We start from the raw sequence: 21,320 nt of genomic DNA, 5'->3' as shown, positions 1-21,320 counted from the left end.
GTTAGTGATGAGGCCAAATTGCATAAATACATTTATGGGCTAGATGGGCATCTTTCAGATGATGCAATGGCTCAAAAGCCAACCACCTTGTTTGTAGCCATAGAATTGGCTGAAGGATATGGTCAGAAATACCGTCGCAATGAGGGCATGCAACCCATTGCAGGATAACAAAGATACCCTATTAGGCAACCCCCATATGCCGGTAATGATTGCACCAACAATGTAGGGAATGGCAGCCCCAAAATCCCCACTTACCCCACTTTTAATGCTGAAAGGAAATATGGCAGTTTTGGGACAACATCCCCTCCAAAAGTGACCTAAAGTATGCTGAAAATAAGACACGGAATGGCTTCAGTCCTAACGGTCAAAAATTCATTCCTCTTGAAGTTGTCAAGGATCACAAGGCTAAAGGCTTGTGCTTTAAATGCGGGGATAAGTACATGACTGATCATGCATCCAAATGCCCCTTTAAGAACGCCATTGTCAAGTTTAATAGCATATATGTGCTAGAAGATAGTGACAAGTTGGAAGAGGACTTGCATGACAACTCTCCCATAATGACTCTTACTGAAAATGCTGAATATGAAGAGGATCTTGACACCGATCAGTTTTATGACTCACTGGGCGGGTTCTCTTTTGACCTCGACAGCTTCCCCATCAATGATTTGCTTGGCAATGACCCTTTGCACCCCACATTTACCACTATATCAGCTTTCTCAATCTCCATGGATGCATGGACTGGCTCTAGGAGCCCAAATTCCCTACGAGTACATGGTAACATTGATGGCAAGAGTGTATACATTCTCATAGATAGTGGCAACACACACAGTTTTGTGAATAAATCGACTCTTGGCCGTTTGACATGTTTTCCTACTGAATTACAGCAACCTCTTAGGGTTGAAGTGGCCAATGGAAATGAGGAAGTGAGCTCCCATGTATGCACACAAGTGTCTCTTATGCTGGCTAAAAATTATACAGCAAAGGTGGACTTAATTACCCTTGATATGGGTCCCGTGGATGTTGTTTTGGGATGTGATTGGACTCAGCAGTTGGGAAAAATCTCTATGGACTTCTTTCAGCTATATATGGAGTTTGTAATGCATGGGTAGCTTCTATATTTGGAGGGAATCAAAGAAATTGCAGATTTTCAGCTTATAACAGCAAGACAACTCAAAAAGGAATTCAAGAAATGCTCCCAAATCTTTGTCTTGCATTTGCATAAGGATAATGATGACCAGCACACCTTGGGGAAGCTAAATGCATCACTAAAAGAACTTTTGGCTGAATATGAGGACCTATTTCAGCCCCCCACCACTCTCCCTCCTCAGAGATCGATGGATCACCTGATTGACTTGGAGTGCCATGCCAAGCCCATCAATAAACCCCCATATCGGCTCTCTAAATGTGAGAGAGAGGAAGTAGCTAAGCAAGTGAAGGAGCTCACTGAAATGGGATTCATAGAGCCTAGCTCTTCCCCTTATGCTTCCCCGGTTCTATTGGTTAAAAAAAAGGATGGATCCTTCTGGTTGTGCATTGACTACCGTGATCTCAATAAGATCACCATAAAAAATAGACACCCATCCCTCGAATTGATGACTTGCTTGATGAACTCAAGGGAGGACGCTACTTCACCAATATTGATTTGCGATGTGGTTACCACCAAATCAGAATGAGGATGGGTGATGAAGTTAAAACAGCTTTTCGGACTTACCATGGCTTGTACCATTTCCTTGCCATGCCATTTGGGCTCATAATGCAACTGCCACATTTAAGAGCTTAATGAACAAAATATTGCAACCATGTTATGGCTTTTCCAGTTTGTGTTGGTATTCTTTGATGATATACTCATTTACAGCAAGTCACTGCATGAGCATTTGAAGCATGTCAAACAAATTTTTGATGTACTAAGAGAGCACCGATTATTTTCCAAGGAAAGCAAGTGTGTCTTCATGCAAACAGAGGTTGAGTACTTGGGACACATTGTTAGTGAAAAAGGCATCCAAGCTGATCCTAAGAAAGTACAATGTGTCTGGGATTGGCCCACCCCCACTACCACTACCTCCTTGCGTGGTTTTCTTGACCTCTCCTCTTTTTATCGGAGATTTATTCACCATTATGCCACAATTGCAACACCATTAACCGATAGGCTGATAAAAGAGGCTTTCCTATGGGATGATTTGGCTGATTGTAGTTTTCAGCAGTTGAAAGACTTCCTCACTTCAGCCCCCATCCTCATATGCCCTGACTTTTCAAAGGATTTTACCATCTAGTGTGATACTAGTGGAAGGGGTATTGGTGCAGTCTTGCTACAAGAACACGGTGTAATAGCATTTGAGAGTGAAAATTTGGACGATAATGAGAGAGAGTTGCATGTCTATGATTTGGAGATGTTGGTAGTCATTTATGCTATTAAAAAGTGGCACCACTACTTGTATGGCAGTAGATTTAAGATGAAAAGTGACCACCGTGTGCTCAAATACTTCTTGACTCAGCCCAACCTCACTCCCAAACAACGTAGATGGGTGGCTACCCTACAAAACTATGACTTTGAGATTACCCACACCCGTGGCAAGGACAATGTAGTGGTTGATGCACTCTCCTGCATGTGGGCATGCAAGGTTTCATTCATCACTGAACTCCACCACGATTGGATTGAAGAGCTCCAAGAGGCATACTTTCTTGAGGCTGAATTCAACCCTCTTTTTTAGAAATTATAGCAAGGTGTCACAGATGACAACTCTCAATATTAGCTCCACAACGGCCTCATTTGGATCCATGGCCATATTGTGATTCCCCATGCCTCTCCTTTCACCCAAAGGATCCTTGAAGAGATGCATTCTTCACCGATTGCTGGCCACTTAGGGGTCTTCAAAACATATGACCGTGTTTCAAAAATCTTCCTTTGGAAAGGCCTATGGTGGGATGTTAAAGACTTTGTGTCTAGATGTGTGCCTTGTCAGTAAAATAAAGATAGCACTCTTAAATCGAGTGGATTGTTGCAGCCCTTACCTATCCCCGAAGGAAAATGGACCCACATCACCATGGATTTCATCACTGTTTTACCTACAACCAAGAAGGGTTGGGATAGCATCTATGTGGTAGTTGACTGACTCACTAAAGCAGCCCATTTCATCCCTACAAAATCTTAGTTTACAGCATCTCAAGTTGCCACTCAGTTTATGGAGCATGTTTTTAAGTTGCATGGCTTAACCCATATCATAGTACATGACCGGGACACCAAATTTATGAGTCAATTTTGGTAGATAATTTTCAGCTCCATGGGGAAAAAATTGGCTCCGTCTACAGCCTATCATCCCCAAACGGATGGGCAGACCGAACGAGTCAACAAGTGGCTTGAAAATTATTTGCGATATTTTTGTCATGATGTGCAGAATTCTTGGGATGTATGGATGCACTTGGCTGAATTTTCTTACAACAACTCCACTCATTCGAGCATTGGAGTCTCTCCCTTCGAAGCATTGCATGGTTATCGGGTGCCCCTTCCTACCGTGAACTTCAATGAAAAGCTCAACCCCCTTAGAAAAGAAGATTTGGACCGCATGCAAGCTCTACTTCAACAATGCAAGGCAAACCTCAAAAGGGCTCAAAGAGCACATGAAGCTCCATGCTGATGCAAAAGAAGACCCCTTGACTTTCAAGAGGCTCCTCAAGGTCCCCAAGTCCCGTTATGCTACACTAAAGAATGGTTCTTGCAACAAGTTGGCACACCGTTACTATGGGCCCTACACAATCATTAAGAAGGTTGGGGAATCAGCTTACCGTCTCCAACTCCCTCCCACTACTAAGATCCATAATGTCTTCCATGTGAGCCAATTGAAGCCTTTCATTGGCACTCCCAAAGATCATGTAGAGGAGCTACCCCCCATAGATGAGGAGGGCCTTATCCAGTATATTCTTGAAGCGGTCATTGGGCAGCATGAAAAGAAACTCCGTACCCATTCTATCCATGAATACCTGATCAAATGGCAAGGCCTACCAACAAAGGAAGCTCCTTGGCACCCAGCATCTATCTTGGATGAATTTCCACACCTCAAGGAGGCCGTATTGGCTGGAACTTAACCATGACACCTGTTTTGGGCTGCAGTCTGCGTCTAGACAGCCAACTGTTTTGCACTAGTTTTGGTCCTGACCCATTTTCAGCCCCGTTCCCCATACATGAGCTAAAAGTACACCTCAAGGGCTCCGTGCCAACACCTTAGTTGCCCCCTGATCGGAGTTTCCTAGAGAAAGTCATGGTTGTTTTTCTCCAACCATACCATCTGGGATAGCACACTAGTAACTCTTGGACAACCCTCTATTTTGCAATAGTTTTGGTCCTGACCTTATTGCAGCCCCCCCTCACCCACATGGGCTAAAAGTACATCTCGTGGGCTTCGTAACAACACCTCAATTTTCCTATTCGGAGTTTCTCACACAAAGTTATGGCTGATTTCCTACAGCACACCCTTATGAGACAGGACAACATCCCTTGTTTTTTAGGACAAAAACTTTATGAGACGGGATGGTTTGTAATGAGTGGGGATCACGGGAACATGGTATGGGAACATACCAGTCACACTGACGGTATATAAGATGTAAGAGGGTATTTTGAGGCATAATAGAAATTATCAAGAATCTCTCTTGTCACCTTCTCAAGCTTCCATGGTTTCTTCTTCCTCTTCTTCTTCTTCCTCCCTTTCCTCTCTCTCTCTCTTCTCCCTGTCTTTCTCTCTCCTCTTCCTCTTCTCATGCAGTCCTTCTCTCTCTTCTCTCCCTTAGTTAGGACAGCTAGGTCTCTTTCATTACACAAGTGCTTCCCTAGTGAGGTAGACCCAAGAGTGACCTAAATGGTTGTGACCAAAGGATACTCAAATGTTGTGTGTATATGCCATATGTACATAATTCCAATTATGAGAAAGTAGTGGTGAGAAAAGTCATCAAGCTCCATGGACTTTCTTGCTTTGATGCATTAATGTCAATGTGAGTCACTTGTTGGAAATCATTGGCTTGCTACAACTAATAAGAGTAATGTTTGACAAGAAGGGGTTATATAATTGGATAAAGGGGCCAATAGAGTTGCACCCTTTGAAAAGTTATCCCTCCACCCCCAAAAGAGTTGCAATTTTAAACAAGAGTGTACAACCTAGATTTGGTTTTCTTATTGATGAATGGATGGGACCGCTACTAATTTATCTATAAGTCTATCTCCATAATCTTTCCTTTTACATTATAATATTTTAGATTTGTTTTATTTTTCCTCACAAAATTGTTTTGAGAAGCTCCCTTGTATCAAGCAAGAAGGCCAACATGGTTGCACTATTGATCTGCTATGGGTTTGGAAATATTGAAACCTATCCTTTTTGGTGACACACTTCTAGCTCCACTACCTAGTGGAAGTCTCTATATTCTTTTGCCTTCCTTTCTTGAGCATGGTCACACACACACACACACACAGAGGAGCATAGAGTGGTGTAGTGAGAGAGTAGTAGAGCAAAAAATGTACATGATGGAGCATGCTCACATACACACACAGACGAGCATAGAGTGGTGTAGTGAGTGAGTAGCAGAGCAAGAAATGTACATGATGGAGCATGCATGATAGGCAAGACAATATGTTTCATCCAACTTTTATTTATCAAGTTGTCTGATAGATATAGAGTGCAATAGGGGTACATATAGCTTGAGTCTAGCCTACTATTGATTGAAGTTACAAGAACATAGTGAATATGACTTGGTTAGTCTCACAAATGGGAGGAAGATCATGATGTGGCATTTAGATCCATGGATACCATAATTTGTCATCTTTTGTTCACACTCCACCTCGATAAAAAGGAGAAACTTGCTTATCAAATCATATTCATGTGTATGCACGCATGCATATACACATAGGCACACAAATGATCGATCTGCTCTCTACCACAAATCACTAGATCTTGCACGAGAAAGAGAGAGAGAGAGTGTGTGTGTGTGTGTGTGTGTTGTTTCTCTATATATGTGTATGTGTACATACATATCTATCTCTTTCTCTCTTCACACAAGAACTAGTTAATGATTACAGATAGAGAGAGAATATATCTCCCCCCTCTCTCTCTAGTCAAGAATTAGTTATGAGAGAGAGAGAGAGAGAGAGAGAGAGAGAGAGAGAGAGAGAGAGAGAGAGAGAGCAAAGAAAAAGATGTGATAGTTGAGAGAGAGAGATAGAGATAGAAGGGGAAAACATTAAGTGGTAAATATCACAGAAAAAGGGTGAGAGAAAGAAGGTCGAGAGAGAAAAGAGGAGGGAGAATCATAATGTCCCAACATCCAAATGTGGTGAAGGAAGACTGTTCAACTTTGCTTCCTTTGCGAAATGGTACTCTGTGGCCACTTCATTGTGAATTTGCAATGAAGAGGCCTAGTATTCATCATGCAAGGAATGTTAGTATATCTGATTCTTCAATTGTGAAAGACAATAAAATAAATAGAAATTCATTGTGAACAACTTATATCATAAGACAACCTTGCAACATATGAATTTTATTTCATCACCAAATTAGTTGTATTTGCTTACTCAAGGACTTAATATATTGTTTCAAACAAGAAAATTATGGCTAAACAAATCCTTACTACTTTTAGAATTTATAAGAAAGTTTACTTGACCACTTTGTTTTCATGTTCATGAGATTTAAGTGCATTGCTCAAGTTAAACAAAATCTTTTAACTCCTTTTGAGGCATCCATCAAAGAAGCATAGTTTTGAGAATAAGAAGGAGATGAGTGAACTCAAGGAATTTGGGTCATGAGTGTTTCAAATATCCAAAGATGATAGCCAATTAGGCCTATAGAGAAGTGGGCATTCTATGTTCAAAATATCTACATATGTAAAAAGGATTCACTTGTGGTAATAGAAATATATTTTTACATTAAGAAATAAAAATCTATTGTTGATTGAGGACTTAAAATAGATTGAGGATACCAAATTTTCTTATAAGACTTGTATGCAAATTGTCAACAAGCATTCACAAAACAGACTGATGAAACTAACTTTGGTGATCTAGTACTCAATATATTTTTTGACGATATGGCATTCATAAATTTACTCATGTGAGATTAAATGTGGTATGGCTACTCACATCAAGGGCCTCACTATTTCAAGTAGCAAGAAGAATTACATTTTGAAGGGATAGCGATATGATATAAGCAAAAAAATCACACAAGATTTAAACTCATACACACACATTTAAGAGGCCACATGTGCTTCCAGACAAAAGGGCTTGTGTACAAGTGTATCCATATGAGTAACATCCTTTGAATGAGAGGCAAGAAAAGTGTTACAAGGACACATCCACATACATGAAAATATAATAGTGTCACACTAGTGCATGCATGTGCATTCATGCATGCATGTACTTGTACACACACACACACACACACACACACACACACACACACACACACACACACATTTGTTATAACATGGAATAAAAGGTTCAAGTTAAGTATAGCATGGCATAGAAGGTTCAAATTAAGTATCTAAAAGAGTAGAAGGGCCTCAAATTTACTTGTTCGAGCTAAAGAAAGTGAAACTTTGACATATATTGGTCCAATAGGAGGAAATTGTTGATGGAAGAGTAGGGATTGGAATTTGAAGGTGTTTTGGTGGCATTATCAAAATATGAGATATTTATAATCACTATGTTTTCTTGTTACTTTTCCATAAGGGTAAAAGAGAATATTGATGAGTTTTAGAGTTGATAACATGATTGGTTTTGCTATCCATACGTTGGCTTATTGTGGCCAAGGTAGAAAGTTTATCTCCAATAGTTTGAGTTTTGTATGGCTCACTTTAGTCTATAGCTTGTTTGAAGGGAGCCTTGGGCATGGCCAAATGGACGTTTGACACAGTGGGTAGCATAGAAAAACTTGTAGGGAAAATGGATTGCATTGGTATATAAGTCATGGAGAGGGATTTGCACATAGCCAACAATTTTAATTCCTAAGAAGCTATTAGTGTAGATCTCAATTGTGAGTAGGGCATTCAACTGTAAGAAGTTGGGAAGAATAAGGATTTAGTGTAAAAATAATATTGATGTTATGCCATGTCATACTGACATTGGTATAAAAGGAGAGAACATGTAATTTTTCATATCTTTTGACACATTAATACCATTATTGTCCTTCTCTCCCATCTTGCTCACAGCTTCTATGGCTTCTTTCTCTTTTTTGTCTTTCTCTCTCCAATTCTAGTATTTCTCTCTCCTCGTCACTCTCTTTCTCTCTCTTCCTACAATCTTTCTCTCTCTTCTATAATCTTCTCTCTCCTCTTTCTCTCTCTAGTTCTCTCTCTCTCTGACAAGTGTTATCAGAGCATTGGTCTTTAATCCATTTTTTCTCCTATTTTTAGTCCTATTTCCTCCATCAAAAATCAATTTCAGACAAGTACTTGGTAAAGACAATGATTAGTAGAGGGTTGCAGACCATCTATATTTAGTAAGAGACTACATCTAGAGATCTCCAAGGTCAGATATGGCAGGAGATGGTTAAAGTAGCAAGTCGTCATCAAAATTCATGCAAAACTAGAGATAATTAGGGTGAAAGAGAGTTAACCGGGCTTAGTTTGGGAATAAACTGTGGTTACTTTGAAAAGAGGGAGTTCTCTTTCCCCTTTTTTAGAGTTTCCTGCAAGTTTCATGGAGTTTCCAGCCAAGATCTCTTCCTACAACACAAACTAGTGATCATAGACTTCATCTAAGCTGAGAATCAGTTGCTTCAGCTCTCCAACTTCAAGTCCATAACCATTGTGGAGGGCCATTGCTGCCCAGGCATGTCAAAACAGTCCCAAAAATTGTGGCGCAATTTTTGGGATGCATCAGGCCTCATTTCTCTTCTCCCTGACTGATTCACATCAAATATTGGCTACTCCAAACTTCATCAAGTTAAATCCTTCAGTAAACTCTCAAGATTGTACTCCTATTATGGACCTTCAGCTCTCTTGTAAACCCTAGAGGAATAGTCCATAGTAGCCATGAAAGCTTCAGCCCAAGCTTCCAATTCTCAAGAATTTCTTGAAGATTCTTCATCAATCCAATCTGTGGGATCAAGGAAATAAGGATTCTTCAACAAATTGCAAAGATTTCAGCCTGTGGAGGACATTGGAGCTCATATTGAAGGTTTATTTTGGGGCTTTTCTTCAAGAGCCTTGAATCTTTGGTATTCAAGTATTCAAGTAAGCCCAGGGCATTGATTCTTCATAGATTTGAGCATATTGGAGCTCATATGGACTAATTTAGTGGATATTTCAAACTTCATGGTGGATTTATGGTGGATTTTGAAGAATTATTCCATCAATGGGATCGGAGCTGACATCTATCATCCTCTTCAAGCTTAATCAAGGTATTTCTCTTGCTTAATCTCTGAAATCTCTCAATAATCCACTTGCTAATGCTTTTCCACTTGTTGATGAGAGATTATTGATCAATTAATTCTCTGAATTGATCAATAGATATGAGATTAGTGTTATTTCCATTAGTCTCAGCCTATTCCATTGAATTTCAGTATTGATTCAATCATAACCTCATCATAGGTATCATTTTCCAAGTTTGAAGCATAACCTTGACTTTTTTGGTTGAATTTTTTTGCCCAAGCTAAAATATTGTAAAAGGGTAAGTACTAAAGCAATCAGTGAGTCACTGAATTGCATTGGTAAGACCCTTTCCTTATCCAAATTTTCCAGATTTCATTCAATTGCATCTCATGAAAGGGGTTGAATGAATATTTTAGCAATGCATTTCATACTAGTTGATTAGACTAGAATGCCATTGCCATGTTGATATACCCACCGAGGAAAAAGGTGGATGTTGGGGGAGATAGTGGGACAGAAGAGAGGTGACCCTCCCTCACTATCAAAGATCCTGAAGGGGTGCAACCAACCGACCCGGGGGAACTTTGCGCACCTCCTGATGATTTGGAGCCCGTATAGGGATCCTGTCATGCCTTTTTATCCCTTACAAGGGTACAACGAGTGGAGAATTGAAGATTGAAGAGTTTCCAAAGGCTCAAGTATCTTTATGATCAAAACAGGGTAAAATAGGGATTTTACAGGGTACTACAAGGCATTTACAGGTTGTTAGAGGTACAACCTTCATTATTGAAGTACAAGTGCAAGTACTACAGGGTACCCACAGGTCCTACTCAGTCTTCTACAAGGTTTGGTACCCATTTGGGGTTAGTATTTTACCTTACAGGGTCAAAATGGGGCATTTACAAGTCAAAACAGGGTGTAGGCTTGGACAATTCAGACTCAAAGATTGAGTTGCATAACTTTCTGTCCTAAATTTATTATAGTGTGCTATAGCTCATCTCAAAGAGGGAATTCTTGGCTTCAATTTGAGCTTAAAATTTTTGAGATCAGAGTTCCCTAGCAAAAGGTATAGCCATTTTTCTGACAATGGGTACTGTAGGACTGCACTATTATGGCATGGCATAAGGGTGAAAATAAGGTCCAGGATGATTATGCTCAGCAAATCAGAGATTCCGTGTTGGATAATGTACCTCAAGAGATCCTTAAAGAGCCTCAAAAACAAGGGGAAATCAGTATACTCAATGATACCTTTTGCATACATGGACAAAGGCATAGAGAACGTCATGAGGCTCTACCATCAAGAATGGAGCAAATGCTTTTGTCTACTAATCAAACGAAGTCTTCCATTGAGAAGTTAGTAGATTCAACGACTCAAACAAAGGCTTCTATTGACAATTTGGTGAAATCCAATCCTCAAATTATGCCTCAATTCTCCCAATGGATGCAGATGCAAATGGGATCTAAAGAAGCCAAGGAGAAAGTCTATTCAAACAGTCAGTCCCACTTCAGCTGTCTAACCAAAATGGTCATGGTCATGGAATTATTGGATGAAGAGGCATTCCAAATAACCAATATGAAGTAGGTGAGACTTCACAAAGGCATGATGACTATTTGAGCGGATTGAATGGAGCCAACTCTCAAGCTTTTGGACTCAATACTCAACTTCCTAGGGGTCCTCTACCAATGGGAAGATTGCATAGTGGTTCTCAGCCACCTATTGGGAGATTTCCATCTCAATTTCGGGGTTCAATGCATGGTACTCATGATCAGTCTATTTTGGGATAGCAACCATTCCATGAAAGAGAGATGAAGGACAAGATCATTTTAGCCAAGTTTAATGGTCAGTCATCTTCACCATCTGACTTAGAGGAGTGGACCTCTAAGATGGAATCTTACTTTGACATATTCCCCAAAACTGATGACATGAAGATTCATTTTTCTTCTTTACATTTGGAGAGATTTTCCCATACTTAGTGCAGGTATATAAAAAGGGAAAACATACTTGTAGAGAATTGGGAAGCTTTCAAGGCACTTATGGCTGAGATGTTTGTCTCCCCTCTTGAAAAAGAGAAATCGGCATAGAGATGGTATGGTTTGGAACAAAGAGGCCTAAGTGTAAAAGAGTGCAGTAACCAATTTCTCAACCTAACCATGTATGTAGAAAGATTTAGCGATGAAGAAAAAGTAAACCTGATTAGTTTGGAAATGGGGCCTATAGACATTGTACTCGGTTGTGATTGGTTGATGACATTAACCAAGATCACTATGGATTTCTCACAGTTGTATATGGATTTTATTCTCAATGGACAGCTCAACCATTTACAGGGAATTCCTAGTAGATCAAATTTTCAGCTTATTACCATTTAACAACTCAAAAGGGAGTACAAGAGGTGTTCATAAATATTTGTTTTGCATTTGAATAGAGAGATGCAAGATCAGCCCAATAATTCAACAAACCATCCAGCCTTGACAACTGTTCTTGGGGATTTTTTTGAGGTGCCTACTTCATTGCCTCCCAAGAGAGCAGTATATCACCCTATTGATTTAGAGCCAAACTCTAAGACAATCAATAAGACACATTACAGATTATGTAAGTGTGAACATGAGGAAGTAGCCAAGCAAATCAAGTAATGTCTTGAGATGGGACTCATTGAACCAAGTTCTTCACCTTATGCATCTCCAATTCTGTTAGTCAAATAGAAAGATGGATCTTTCAGAATGTGCATTGACTACAAGGATCTTAATAAGATCACAGTGAAGAACATGTATCCAACGTCCAAGATTGATGATTTTCTTAATGAGTTCAAGGGGACTCAATTCTTTACGAAGATTGATTTGAGGTTAGGGTATCATCACATTCGCATGCGAGAGGGTGATGAAGTCAAGACTGCTTTCAGGACTGATCAAGGGCTCTATCATTTCTTAGTGATGCCATTTGGGCTTACAATTGCTCCAGCTACCTTCCAGAGCCTGATGAATAAGATTTTACAGCCTTTCCTCTTTCATTTTGTCTTGGTGTTCTTTGTTGACATTCTGATCTACAATAAGACTTTACAAGATCATTTAGTACATATGAGGAGGGTTTTTGATGTATTGAGACATCACAACCTTTTTGCTAAGGAGAAGAAATGTTCTTTCATGCAGACTGAAGTGGAATACTTGGGACATATTGTCAATGGAAAAGGGATACGATCCCAAGAAGGTGCAATGTATAAAAGATTGACCAACACCTTATACTACTACCTCTCTTAGAGGATTCCTTGATTTATCTTCATTCTATCGCCAATTCATTAAGCATTATGCGGCTATTGCAACTCCTTTGACTGACATGTTGAAGAAGGAGGCTTTCTTTTGGAATGCTCTTGTAGATAGTAGCTTCAACCAGTTAAAGGAACTCCTTACCTTTGCTCCTATCTTAGTATGCCCGAACTTCTCCAAAGAATTTACCATACAGTGTGATGCTAGTGGCCGTGGCATTAGGGCTGTTTTGTTATAGGAGCATGGAGTGATTGCCTTTGAGAGCCGTAAGCTTACAGATAAAGAAATGGCCATGAATGTTTATGACCACGAGATTTTGGCTATCTTGCATGCAATTAAGAAATGGCACCATTACTTGTATGGCAGCTGATTCAGAGTCTAGAGTGACCAGAGAGTTCTTAAGTATTTCCTTACTCAATCCAATCTTGCTCCTAAGCAGCTTCGGTGGGTAGCTACACTATAGAGTTATGCTTTTGACATCACGCATACGAGGAGGGGCAAAGACAATATAGTGGGTGATTCTCTTTCTCGTATGTGGGCTTGCAAAGTTTCAACTATGCATAATGATTGGATTGAATAACTGCAGGAGGCTTATCTTTTGGATAAAGAATCAGCCATATTTTTCAAAAATTACAGTAAGGTCTTATGGAAGAAAACTCGCATTATTAGTTTAAAAATGGTCTTATTTGGTTAAAAGGCAAGATTGACATTCCTTCTACATTTTCTTTTACATTGAAAATTATGGAGGAACTACATTCTTCACCTTTAGCTAGACATCTGGGAGAATTCAAGACCTATGATAGGATCAACAAAAGCTTCAATTGGAAAGGACTGTGGAAAGATGTCAAGGAATTTTTCATGAAGTGTATGCCTTGTCAGCAGAATAAGGACAGCACCTATAAGCCAAGAGGTTTGTTATAGCCATTACCTATTCCTATAGGTAAATGGACTCACATTACTATGGATTTCATTACTGGCTTGCCTACTACCAAGAAGGGATGGAATAGTATATATGTGGTGGTAGATAGACTCACCAAGGCAGCCCATTTTATTCCAACCAAGATCCAGTTTACTACCTCTCAAGTGGCCAGTCAGTTTATGGAGCAGATTTTTAGACTACATGGATTATTGCAAGTGATTATTCATGATAGAGACTCAAATTTTATGAGTAACTTTTGGGCGGCGGTATTTACATCTATGGAAACTAAATTGGCTCCATCTACGGCCTATCATCCACAAACTGATGGATAGATAGAAAGAGTTAATAAATGGTTGGAGACTTATCTTCACCATTTTTGCTATGATGTCCAAACTTCATGGGATTCTTGGTTACACTTGGCTGATTTTGCTTACAATAACTCTACCTATGCTAGTATTGGAGTTTTTCCCTTTGAGGTTCTATATGGCTACAAGGTGCACTTACCCACAATCATCTTTAATGAAAAGATCAACCCTCATGGGAAGGAAGAGTTGGAAAGAATGTAAACCCTTCTTCAGCAATGTAAGATGAATCTTAGGAAAGCTCAAGACCAAATGAAGATGTATGCTAATGAGAAAAGGCAGCCTTTAGAGTTACAAGAAGGAGAGCTAGTCTTACTGAAGGTGCCCAAGTCTAGGTACTCTACATTAAAAGATGGATGTAGTAATAAGCTTGCTCACAAGTTTTATGACACCTACTGGATCCTAAAGTGCATTGGAGACTTGACATACAGATTAGAGCTCCCTTCTTCCACAAAGATTCACAATGTCTTTCATGTTAGTCAACTCAATCCTTTCTATGGTAATCCAATGGATTTAATTGATGAGCTGCCACCTATTGATGAAGAAGGTCTTATTCAATACATCCCAGAGGCTGTTATAGGACAGTGTGAGAAGAAGCTTTGATCTCATTCTATCATGGAATATTTGATCAAATGGAGAGGTTTACCACTTGAGGAAGCTTCTTGGCGGCCTGATTCTATATTGGATGAGTTTCCTTTCTTAAGGGATACATTAGTGAGACTGAAGCCTATTTATTATGGAGCTAGTTTTGGTGCAGACAGGATCAGGACAACACACTATTTTAGAACAGTTTTTGTTGTGCCTAATTTTTAGAAATAAGCTATCTTCATGGGCTTAAAGTACTCTTCAAGAGCTACATTTTGATAAATGGCACACCTCATTTGGACACTTCTACTAGAAGTTATGGCAGATTTGGCCCAGCAGGGTTTGTTTACACAGCAAACTGTCTACTTCATTTTGAGATTATCTATTGAAGATTTTATGGCTCCATATACTCTTGAAGTATTCCAGATCATATATATAGCTGAGTTCTACACTTTTTCTTTAATTTTAGTCCATATGTTGGTCATTTTTCATTCATTTTCCCATTTGGAAAGCTGTAAAAAATAGAGTAGTACTCTGTTTTATCCATCCTTTTCTAGTCTTTCAAGTTTGTTTTTGAGGGCAAAAGCCTTTGGGGAGGGATGGATTGTAAGAACCTTGGAAGAATAAGGATTTAGTCTAAAAATAATATTGATGTTATGCCATGTCACATTGACATTGGTATAAAAGGAGAGGACATGTAATTTCTCATATCTTTTGACACATACATTAATACCATTACTGTCCTTCTCTCCCATCTTGCTCATAGCTTCTATGGCTTCTTTCTCTTTCGTGTCTTTCTCTCTCCTTGTCACTCTTTTTCTCTCTCTTCCTATATTATTTCTCTCTCTTTTGCAGTCTTGTCTCTCCTCTTTCTTTGTCTCTAGTTCTCTCTCTGACATCAACTACTTAAAGAGGGTCTCTAGAAGTAAAAACACAAATGTATCATTCAAAATTGGGTTTGGCCCTCCTTTTATGTCAACTTGTGTTGTGTACTTAACACTTGGATCCACCCATGCTTTGGCATATGTTTGCATTTTATCCAAATGTCCTACATCCTTCAAATCCTTACTTGAGATTATGGTTAGTTGAAGCTTGCACTGCATCTCTATGAATGTGTACTAAACATAAAAGAAACAACATGTGGTTTAGTAATCTTCAAGTATCAAAATGTGGTTCATTATTAACATTCCAATTTCCAAATTTGAATGTGCTTCTCAAATGGTTGTGTGTGTGTGTGTGTGTGTGTGTGTGTGTGTGCGTGTGTGTGTGCGTGTGCGTGTGCATGTGTGTGTGTGTGTGTGTGTGTGCGTGTGTGCGTGAAAGAGCCAGAGAGAGAGAGAGATTTCAAATAAACCTTGCTTGATGTGATGTATAATACGATATTTTGAGTGTTATGCTTAACATAAAATTCCAGTGTACCCTAAACCACACAAATTGTAATTGATCACAATCCTTAGAGCCTTAAGGTATGATCTTCAATCTTAATCTTAAAGCATAACCTACCAAGATTACTAAGACCTAGCATTTAAAGAGCTATAAATACAATATCATTGATTCAATAGGCATGGTTAAGCTTGGAATGTGAAATTTCTAATGGTGGATATCAACCGACCAAGCATCTCTTAGAGCTTTGGTTTTTCTTTCAAAAGGTTGAGTATGTCCTTCTTCAACATGCATGTCAATAGAGAATAACACCATTTCACCTTTGAAAGTTGTTTCAAAGTTCCTTTCTAGAATAATTTTGGACTCAGACCAAGTTCTTTTTTCTCTTTTTGTACAATAAAATGCACTTCAAAGTGAATCAAGAATGAAACACCTTGGAAGTTACAAGCATAGGTAACTTGTCTTTGGAAAAAGTAACACATTTATATATGTAGTCAACATTGCTTTGTGACAAGTTATAAAAAGGCATAATAAAGGGAACCTACTAGGGAAATAACATGTGATTTTGTGGAGTAGTTGCATCACATGTTTTTTTGTGTTAGATATATTATTATTACCTTGTTTACCTTGGAAACCATTCAATGAAGAAAGTTATAGCCCACAAAAGTGGAATAATGCTTCTTCTTTGGTTCTTATTCCCTTAGCTTGATAACTTTGAACAAATGAAATATGATTGCAAACCAACAAAATCCATGTTACAAGATTTCATGATATTATTTTGAAGAAGTAGCAATGTGTTTTCAAAAGGATACATGATTTAAAACGATTAGGAAATATGATCATTTTACCATGAAAACACACTCACAAGATTTTATGAGGTTATGATAAACATGTACCTATGGGTTCTCATAGGTATATATGCTATTTAGAAATGTTTATAGATGAGCTTACTTTTTTTTGGGTGGTAGGGACTATTAAAAATCACATTGCCAAGTTTCAAGTAATGGTAGAACTCAAAAGCCATTATATTAACCTAAGTTGACCTTGAAACTCCTTTTGAAGGTTTGTTGAGTGGTCCAAGTTTTCAAGTAAAGGTTTGGATACTTAGATTCTTATCTTTGGAGCCATTTCCTTGCATGACTAGGAACTATACTTATCTAGTCTAAGAGCTTGACTATCTATGTTATGTAGCCAACCAAGGATTGAATGTTTATGTAATTACTCAAAATTTTATGTGAATAGGGTGTATGATTACTATGTTGGCATATTTACATTGATAATTTCCCACTCTTGAGCAAGGTCAACAAAAAGTAACCTAATAACCAACAAAAAGTCCATCGGGCTTATTCAATTTCGTAATCAGAAAAAATAAAATCATGTTGGACCTAATCAAAAGACTAATGGGTTTCAAAAGCTATAAAAGGAGGCCCATAGAGCCTATCAAGCCCCTCATTCTTTTCCTTTTAAGCTATGTAACCTATGTGTGTGCATGTGTGTGCCTCTCTCTTTGTCTCTATCTCTTTTTCTCTCCCTCTCCCTTATGTTGTGTAGTGTGAGTGGTAGGAGAGGCTTGTAGATTGGCATGCATCTTGAATTTGGCATGTGTAGGGGATGAGGAAATTCTCTCTTTCAATTTAGTATATGTGTGGGTACATGCGTACATGCATGTGTATGATAGTAGGGAATGTCCAACTAGCATGCACTATGCATTCGACATATGCATGTCATGAGGACTATTGAGGAAATCCTCTCCTATTTCTCATTAGGTATATACATGTACTCTTCACATGCACATGTATGGTAGCAGAAGACTTGCTAATTGGTATATGCTAAATATGTTATGATATAGTTGAGGCAATCCTCTCTTATCACTCACTATGTGTATACATGTACTATTCACACCACATGTGTGGTAGTAGGAGACTTGCTAATTGATATATGCTATATATCTCATGAGATAGTTCTCTCTTGTCACACATTACATTTATATTTGAGTTTGTCCATGTATGTGTGTTGTGTTGTCACTTGTGCAGGGAAGTGTGGACTAGCATGTGTCATATAGATGTCATGATACCTCTATCTCATGATGGATGGATGTGTTGGTCAAAAAGGTGCTTGTTAAAATAGGAACTCAATTGTGAATTCAGCAAGCACTCAAGTGAGTGTCTTTTGATAAATATGTTACAATTGACCCTCCACTATGTTATAAACTTAGCGTAGAGGTGTCATTTTGAATTTTCTCTCCCTAGATATGGATGAGAACTTGCTCCTCATGAATTCAGCTAGATAGTGTTTTGAAGGGCTACAAATTAATAAATAAGTGATAGATATTTGGTTGTATATTTGGCTAGACAATGTATTGATTTGCTAATTCTTTTAGAGTATTTGATGCAATTGGCATTTAAGTTGTATATTTGACTAGAAAATGTCCTCATCTACATATAGTTTTGTTAGATCTTGCAACAATGTTCTTGTGTTTTTTAACTTAATGAGTCACAATTTAATGCAACTAATATTATATTTCAACATCTTTCATATCATATAATGGTGTATTTTAGTTTAAGATTATATGCAACACCAATATAACTAAATGTTAATATTATGCAAGTGTTCTTCTTAATCAAAGGTTATATGCAACATCTCTTATATCATGTAATTTCACAAATTTTTAATTTAAGATTATATGCAACACAAATATAAACCAAATTTAATATCATGAAGTTGTGTTTTTAAATCAAATATTATATGTGTTAAAGGAGGCAACAGTGAGCACCCTTTAAATCGAGTATCCACTAGCGGCACATTAAGGATCCAACAATCCAAAAGCAATAAAGACGACCTAGCATGGCACATGGATGAAGAGAAAGTCTTGCTGAAAGCAATATCATATATAAAGAAAGGGAGAAAATCATTGTTTTTATTGCTCAAGCATATGCACAGCCTTAGAGGTCAAGTATTAAAGGGTTCTCTTACTTCATTGCCATATCCCTCTCAAGTCCCTTCTGTTAGTCTCTCTTGATTGGTATCTTGACTGCTCTCTAATAGTAGAGCTTATACTGTATCATCCCCAGTCATTACATTTGGCATAGAACTCGCATGGTCTTGTATCTTGTAGTTATTAGTACTTATGATCCATCACTAGCTATTCCCGAAGTCTTATGTTGTGATCATATCATTCCCTAATATTTATATTATCCTTATTTCATTAATATACTTTTGATTGGACTTTGAGTACATTTGGTGTTTGATCTCCTATTGTGCCTTGTTCCACAACCTGGACACATTGACTTTCGAAAGTGATGTCAGTGTTTGTTTGTGGCAGTTGTAAGTACGCTCATCATCTATCTTGTGATGGTAGTGCTTGGATAACCAATCACAATCACAATGTGCAACACAAACTTTAACTTAAATTTATGTCATAAATTTTCATTTTTAAATTAAATTTATCTAAAGTTATGAGCATCAATCTAGCCTAAAACTGATAGCATGTACTTGCATAGATTAACTAAGTATAGAAATGTGAGTCTCTCTCTTCTTCCCCTCCCTCCCTCCTCTCTCTCTCTCTCTCTCTCTCTCTCTCTCTCTCTCTCTCTCTCTCTCTCTCTCTCTCTCTCTCTCTCTCTCTCTCTCTCTCTTTTTTTAACTTAATAGGAAACATCTAATGCAATGTATGTCCCCTTTTAACATCTATTTTTTCATGCAATCATGCATTTTAATTACACCATTGTAATCTAAAAGTTATATCGTGCAATTGTAATTTTTATATGAAAGATTGTGTGCATCACAAATTTAACTCAAATTTAATGCTATCCAATTACATTTTTAAATCAAAGATGTACACAACTTGCAAGGCTTGTTTAACTCAAAATTAATGCCATGTTATATATATAGTTTTTAACTTAATTAGCAATGACTTAAGGCAATATATATAACATTTTCAACCTCTTTACATCATGTAGTTGGGTATTTCTATTCCAAATTATAATAAATTAGTTTCATACATGTGTGTTTGTTGTTTGTGATTATGAGTTTTATCAAATTATTCTTGTAGGTTTAGGTTTTAAGCCTTCACCACAAGTTTATATGCAAGTGATATAACTTGATTTATTATTGCTAGGTTAAGGTTTAGCCACCATACTTATATGGTGGCTCTCAATATTGGCTCTTAATACTGCTACACTACTCCATATATGCTTAATAGAAGCTATCACCCCTAGCACAAAGGAGAAAACATCACTCATAAATAGCAAGAATATTATCATTGTTTTGCAATCGCGTATGTGTAGCCATGCACACCATTCTATAATAGCAAGTGTTCTTGCACTTAATTTCCAATGCATTCTATGACTTTGAGAAGATTCTATATCTTTGTGACACACTTGTTGGAAATCCATTGAAGGCACTAGAAGACCTTAGGGAGTTAGCACCAATGTCTACATCAAAGGAGCCGTTAGCCTGATGGAGCACAAATGGAGAGAGGAGATTGCATGTTTGAAGAGGAAAAATGACTTATCTAGTGCAACCTCTATGCCATAGTGCCTAAAGATGACCTTAGTTGTAATCCTTAATTCCCCTGACACAAGGTAGCAGGATAATCCATCGAGGGTAGGAACCATATTTTGCACATTGAGGCATCACCAATGCATACCAAAAATTGCATTTATTTTGATGCCATAAAATTAGGTAGGCTCATTGGCCAAGGTGCCTTTGGAAAGTGAAAGGTGAAGTGGAAGTGGAATCATGAGAAGAAGCAAGAGGGGAGCAAGAGCTATGGAGATTCAAACAAGAAAAAGAAAGATGGTGTGTGGAAACTCCATTAGTCACAATGTGGGACATGCCTTGTGTGACCTACCTTCCCTTATTCTATTGTCATATTAAGAATAAAAAATAAAGTATCTATAATGGGTCACCGCCACCTGCAGTGTACAAGTGTGTGAATGGTAAGTACAAGTGAATGTAGACTATTAGATACAATTATCCTTTCATCCCCAATAACCTTCCACTTAAGGATGAATGTATCTAAGTATAAAGAAAGCAAGAAAAAAGTGACAAAGTACAAAGTATACATAGAAGTACAATAGGATGAGGAATAGATGTAATCTCATCCTACGGCTATCATATTCTTAATAAGGAAGGCATACTGTTTCACTAGGAGACTTTATGTGAGAATATTTACAAGAATCTTGTTAATTAGGATCTTTAAAAAATCTATCTGCTTGTCCTTAGTCACCTCTTTGATGAAGTGATAACACCTCAATGTGCTTAGTCTTCACACTAAAGATCGGATTATGTGCTAGCTAGATGGCACTCATAGAGTCCTAATGCAATATAGAAGTCATAGTAGTCATACCAAGGTCTACCACCATATGGTCTAACTAGCCATAGGGCATCCTTACAACTTCAATGGTTGCAATACAATCAGTCCAAAGAAGGCCATGTGTTTTTGCACCTTGGACATCGAAGAAATAATATCT

General features: G+C 38.1%; 1 protein-coding gene across 1 annotated transcript; it reads right to left on the bottom strand.

Moving 5' to 3' along the window:
• Positions 1 to 251: 251 nt before the first annotated feature.
• Positions 252 to 20,682, bottom strand: LOC148014403 (uncharacterized). The gene is made up of 4 exons (XM_087666547.1): positions 20,671 to 20,682; positions 15,399 to 15,554; positions 7,880 to 8,020; positions 252 to 311 (listed from the first exon to the last, which is right to left on the bottom strand). Exons 1-4 carry the CDS (start codon positions 20,680 to 20,682, stop codon positions 252 to 254), a joined length of 369 nt encoding a protein of 122 aa, XP_087522673.1.
• Between the last annotated feature and the right edge of the window lie 638 nt (positions 20,683 to 21,320).

The sequence above is a fragment of the Lygodium microphyllum genome, chromosome 25 (assembly GCF_053477565.2).
Source record: "Lygodium microphyllum isolate KBCC chromosome 25, Lygodium_microphyllum_v1.1.10, whole genome shotgun sequence".
Classification (NCBI taxonomy): Eukaryota; Viridiplantae; Streptophyta; class Polypodiopsida; order Schizaeales; family Lygodiaceae; genus Lygodium; species Lygodium microphyllum.
Note: the sequence above shows the minus strand (reverse complement) of the source record. Positions and strands in the feature narration are given on the sequence as shown.

What these genes read in the sequence shown, in the direction of transcription:
- LOC148014403 (XM_087666547.1), bottom strand. An exon ending in CAATTTTGAATGATACATTT is followed by an intron (nt 8,021 to 15,398) that starts GTGTTTTTACTT and finishes AACTTCTTACAG; the next exon opens with TTGAATGCCCTACTCACAAT. An exon ending in TTTTCTATGCTACCCACTGT is followed by an intron (nt 312 to 7,879) that starts GTCAAACGTCCA and finishes CTTTAGGTCACT; the next exon opens with TTTGGAGGGGATGTTGTCCC.